Source organism: Anolis carolinensis, chromosome 5 (genome assembly GCF_035594765.1).
Source record: "Anolis carolinensis isolate JA03-04 chromosome 5, rAnoCar3.1.pri, whole genome shotgun sequence".
In the NCBI taxonomy this organism is placed as follows: domain Eukaryota; kingdom Metazoa; phylum Chordata; class Lepidosauria; order Squamata; family Dactyloidae; genus Anolis; species Anolis carolinensis.
The window spans coordinates 102,111,772-102,117,771 of record NC_085845.1 but is presented as its reverse complement, the minus strand read 5'-3'; the positions used below and the strand labels follow the sequence as shown (position 1 = coordinate 102,117,771).

Genomic DNA, 6,000 nt, shown 5'->3' with positions numbered 1-6,000 from the left:
GCATTTCTAAGCCGAAGAGCAACATTGTCCATAGACATCTCCAAGGTCATGTGGCTGGCGTGGTTGCATGGAGCACTGTTACCTTCCTGCTGGAGTGGCATCTATTGATCTACTCACATTTGCAAGTTTTCAAACTCCTAGGTTGGCAGAACCTGTGGCTAACAGCGGGAGCTCACCCCGCTCCCTGGATCTGAACCGCCAACCTTTTGGTCAGCAAGTTCAGCAGCTCAGCAGTTTAACCCACTGCACCATGGAGGGCTCAAACTCATAACTACCCCCCCCCCCCCCCCCAAAATCACTGGTATCATAGCGGATTCCCAAGCACTATTTCTTAGACTGACTAGATGGCACATGATACAACCTTTGCTACTTAACTGGCATTCAAAATTCATTACAACTGCCCATCAAAACCCCAACTACATTTATAATGATTGAAAACACTATTACATTTAAATAGACTTGAGTGAACTCATATTGTTTTTAATCAGCATTGTTCTATATTTATTGTTAGTAGATTGAGTCCCTATATTGGAAAAAAGCAGGACAAAAATAATAAAGTAAATGTAATAAAAAAAATTGAACCTGGGATGCAGCTCACTGAGGGGACTTTAGATGAGTTTTTCCCTCTTCAGGAACAGAGAGTTACTGTGCTGCTAAGATACAACTTGAGAAACTTTTGACCTTTATTCAAATAAGGCATTCTAGGAGTTGTCTTCCAAAACACATGGTGGAAAGCCACTATTCTCTGGCCCCGTGCTAAAATATAGGTAACACCCATGGTCACCTTGAGTTAGATAAAATCAAAATCAAAATCAAAATGCATTTTTGACACAAACAAGACATTTCATATAGTGCAGTGGTTCTCAACCTGTGGGTCCCCAGGTGTTTTGGCTTACAACTCACAGAAATCCCAGCCAGTTTACCAGCTGTTAGGATTTCTGCGAGTTGAAGGCCAAAACATCTGGGGACCCACAAGTTGAGAACCACTTATATAATGTATAAAAAGTTAGCAACTGGATTGGAACTAGTTATAGAGCTTAAAGGGAACAACAAAGCTTTTCTGTCTGAGTATTGCACATTCTGAAATTTTAGATTTGGTGACCAGAGCAGTAAAAGTGTGCTTAATAACATTTAAGTTACAAGGACAGAATGGTAGGAACTCACTCTCAAATTATGCCCCAAATAGAATTCATATATTTTTATTGCATCTGGACATTATATCACCACTTACTTTCCAACACAATCCAAAGATTTTTTCTTCATCAATTGCTATCAGAAAAGCTTCCTACTAGTGTATATGTGTAGTCCCCAGTATGAAGAGAGGCATATTCACATGAGTGGCAATGTACTTCAATATAAACATACTCAACATGTGCAACAGGACTCATATTCACATCTCATATTGGAACCTTCTTCCATGACAACAATATCATAAAGGTTACATGATTTATTTATGAAATTAGCTTGTATTACAGACTTCTTCACACAAGTAATTTCAATGTAACTTCACGTTGAAAAGCTCAAGAAAACAATCATTACATGTTATTAACAGTCCTAGCTGGTTTTGCTTCATCGAGATCAGCTTCCAGCCAGCGATATTTACGATGACGCCGCAGGACTTCAATGGCTTTCAGTTCTACAGGGGTTGGGACGACACCCAAGTCTTCCAATCCAGGAAGGTTAGGGAATCTCATGTCTGTGGTGTGGAACTTAAGAGAGAAATAAGCAACAGATGATGGATTATTAATCAAACAAAGCCGTATCTTTTCCATTCAAAGTACATATCCATGATGACAAGTAATAATAGAATTATTTAATAGTCAAAGAGCTACTGCTAGGCATGGCCAAAAGCTTGGAAATTGAGTTGAGATTTGACTTTCACACCAGTAACTGAGTTGCTACCATCCTACAACATTATTTAGTTTGCCCTATGCCTTGGAAATTGAGACCTGAGCTCCCTTCGAGTTACAGAAAGCAAACAGAAATCACCAAAGAAGAATTCAAACGAATAGTCAATTCCTGTAGGGAAAAGGTTCGCAAGGCTAAAGTGCAAAACAAGCTCAGGGTTGCCAGGGACATTAAAAATAACAAAAAAGGATTTTTTGTTTACGTTGGTAGAAAAAGAACAAGGAGACAATAGGGCCTCTGCAAGAAGATGGGGTGATGGTGACAGGGGACAGGGAAAAGGCAGAACTACTTAATGCCTTCTTTGCCTCAGTATTCTCACAAAAAGAAAGCCGTCTTCAACCCCAGCAACATGGAATAGACGAAGGATTAGGGGAAATCCAACATCAAATAGGGAAACAAGTTGTCCAGGAAACCCTGGTTGCTCTAAACGAATTCAAGTCCCCAGGGCCAGATCAACTACATCCAAGAGTATTGAAGGAACTAGTGGAAGTTATTTCAGAACCACTGGTAATCATCTTTGAGAATTCTTGGAGAACGGGAGAAGTCCCAGCAGATTGGAGGAGGGCAAATGTGGTCCCTATCTTCAAGAAGGGAAAAAAAGAACGACCCAAACAATTACCTCTGGACAGACTCACGTCGTTACCAGGCAAGATTCTGGAAAAGATAGTTAAGAAAGTGGTCTGCAAACACTTAGAAAAAATTGGGTCATTGCTAATAGTCAACACGGATTTACCAAAAACAAGTCATGCCAAACTAATCTGATCTCCTTTTTCGATAGAGTTACAAGCTGGGTCAATACAGGGAACGCCGTGGATGTAGCGTACCTGGATTTCAGTAAGGCCTTCGACAAAGTCCCCCACAACCTTCTGGAAAAAACTAGTAAAATGTGGGCTAGACAAAACTACAGTTAGATGGATCTGTAATTGGCTAAGTGAACGAACTCAAAGAGTGCTCACCAATGTGTCTTCTTCATATTGGAAAAAAGTCACGAGTGGAGTGCCGCAGGGTTCCGTCCTGGGCCCGGTTCTGTTCAACATCTTTATTAATGACTTAGACGAAGGGTTAGAAGGCAAGATCATCAAGTTTGCAGACGACACCAAACTGTCCAGAAGACAGGAGCAGAATTCAAAACGATCTTAACAGACTAGAGAGATGGGTCGGAACTAACAAAATGAAGTTCAACAGGGACAAATGCAAGATTCTCCACTTAGGCAGAAAAAATGAAATGCAAAGATACAGAATGGGGGACGCCTATGAAAAAGACCTTGGAGTCCTCGTGGACAACAAGTTAAACATGAGCCAACAATGTGATGTGGCAGCTAAAAAAGCCAATGGGATTTTGGCCTGCATAAATAGGGGTATAGCATCTAGATCCAGGGAAGTCATGTTACTCTTCTATTCTGCCTTTGTCAGACCACACCTGGAATACTGTGTCCAATTCTGGGCACCACAACTGAAGGGAGATGTTAACAAGCCGGAATGTGTCCAGAGGAGTGCAACTAAAATGATCAAGGGTCTGGAGAACAAGCCCTATAAAGAGCTGGGCATGTTTAGCCTGCAGAAGAGGAGGCTGAGAGGAGACATGATAGCCATGTATAAATATGTGAGGGGAAGTCATAGGGAGGAGGAAGCAACCTTGTTTTCTGCTGCCCTGGAGACTAGGACACCGAAGAATGGCTTTAAACTACAGGAAAGGAGATTCCACCTGAACATCAGGAAGAACTTCCTCAATGTGAGAGCTGTTTGGCAGTGGAACTCTCTCCCCGGACTGTGGTGGAGGCTCCTTCTTTGGAGGCTTTTAAACAGAGGCTGGATGGCCATCTGTCGGGGGTGCTTTGAATGCGATTTCCTGCTTCTTAGCAGGGGGTTGGACTGAATGACCCATGAGATCTCTTCCAACTCTATTTTTCTATGATTCTATAAAAACGCATGTTCAACTTTCATTCTGTAACTTTTACATTAGACCACAGACAACTGTGAGGGGAGCTGATGACCATCCACACTCTATGAGAAGCATCAGCATGTTTCTATGCATTGGAAGTTAAGTCAAGTCATTTCCACTTACCAGTTGGGCTGATTTATGCCCTATGTAAAACTTTGCACACATACCTTTCATTAACTTCAAATCACTACAAAATCCACCCTATGTTGGGTGGGGAAATAGCATTTGAAATTTTAATTATACTACCTATAACGCATGTGATGATTGTCTGTTCTGACAATAATTGGGAAAAACACGGTGCATTATCTGTAACTGTATTTCTTCAAGTGGTCCTTCTGTGAAGTCACACACATGAGTTTACTGTAGCTGTGTAGGGTAAAACAGAAAACTTTTCCAAGCTCTAACTTTTGAATTTTGGTAGTAACCCCACCTACTCCTCTGGAGACATAAAAGGAGACTGCTGCTGCGGCTCACCAGTTCCCAGATTGCAGCTGCAGCCGGAAAGGAGGAGGTTGGTATAGAAGAGGAGAGAAATGGGCAGGGTTGTGTGACTTCATAGATGACCACTCAAAGAAACACAGAGTTATGCAACCTGTCCTTCACGGCCTCTGAATCACACACACGGAGACTAGTAAGCTAAGGTACAGGAAAGTGGGAATATGCCAGACCTCGACACCAGACAAGTAGTATTTAGTGTAAACTTATGACAGGAAGAAAATGTAATAAACACCTGTATTACTGTAATAATGCAATATAAATATGTCAACGAGATAGTCTGTTAGTGCTCACGGGGGGATATAAACAAACACAAAATTTTTCTTTTTTTGTTTTTGGTATGGCAGTGGTGAGGTGCGGGATTGGGATCTCAAGGAAAAAAACAACCCTGGGGCAATCCTAGATAATAACGAAGTGTAATGAAGATTAAGAATTACATGGAAACAGTGCCTGGGCTTATCATGCAACAGCATGAACTGTAAACCGGTGATAATAAACTCAGTAAAGTGAAAACATGGTACTGGTTTTAAAGTGCAACAATTATAAACAATAAAGTGAATGAATTTCAGCATCTTACAGTACACTTGTCTTTGTTTAGTTTTTTTTAATGGTTATATAAAGTTATAACATTGTCATAGTCATTTAAAAAATAATTTCCATATATATGTATTTTCATAACATTCTTGTGATTCCTGTTTTCCTATTCTTTACATTTCTATACTTCTCTACTGCTTATATATATATCCAATGTTTCCCCTTTCCTCCTCCTCACTCCGGGAACAGTTGTATGTCTACTCTTTGTATTATTGTATTTGTTCGATCATGAACATTGTATGTTTATTGTGGCATTAAATTATTGCCATTTTGGAAGCCAGTCTGAGTCCCCTCTGGGACTGAGAGAAAGCGGGGTAAAAAATAACAGTAAATAAAAAAATAAATAGTCTGATTCAATTCCTTATATTTTCCTTTCCCTTTTACTATGGCTATAACCCCTTTCCATTTTGATTTGTTTTTGTTTAGTCAGTATCACAACTCAGGTAAGCCATGGGAGGATCTAGGTAGCCAGAATCCATGGAAGCTATGACACACATGGGAACAGTATTGAGCAGCCAAAGGCTGTGTTGGGGTGTGCCCTAGAGTCTGGCTGGCAGTGGGAGACAAATGTGGTAAGGTTTACCCTGGATATTGAGTCCAAGGGGACGCCCTTAAGAAAGGCCGCGGATGTTGCCACTGCACTGGTGCAATGGGGGCGAATGTGCTTCAGTGGTGCCCTGTGTTAGAAAGTCTCTGGGAGGAGACCAGGAGGTTGACTGTCAGTGGCATAAGAGACAAATAAGTGGTCAATCGTTCTTAAGGATTGGGTCCTGTCCTTATAAAACAGTAGTGCTCGTGGAATCTCTGCTCCAGTGGAGAGGTAAGATTTTGGCACAATGTGGGCACTTCAGTGTCTTTATTGATGTGAAAGAGGGACACCACCTTGGGCAAGAAAGTGATGTCGGTATAGAGAACTGCACGGTCCTGATGGAAGATTAGATAAGGTCATAGATCCTCAGAGCCCCTAGCTTGGAGGCCCACGTGCCAATGTAATTGCCACCAGGAAGGCGACCTTCCATGATAGAGTCGGAGGTCACATGTGGCCATCGGTTTACAGGAGT

At 41.4% G+C, this 6,000-nt stretch overlaps 1 protein-coding gene across 1 annotated transcript in view; it reads right to left on the bottom strand.

Moving 5' to 3' along the window:
- Positions 1-474: 474 nt before the first annotated feature.
- The window catches only part of ndufa9 (NADH:ubiquinone oxidoreductase subunit A9), a 31,492-nt gene continuing 25,966 nt past the window's right edge, over positions 475-6,000 (bottom strand). The window contains exon 11 of the mRNA XM_003221359.4: positions 475-1,709. Within this exon, the coding sequence (XP_003221407.1) occupies positions 1,536-1,709 (174 nt within the window). The 3' untranslated portion in view covers positions 475-1,535. The remainder of the gene's footprint in view (positions 1,710-6,000) is intronic.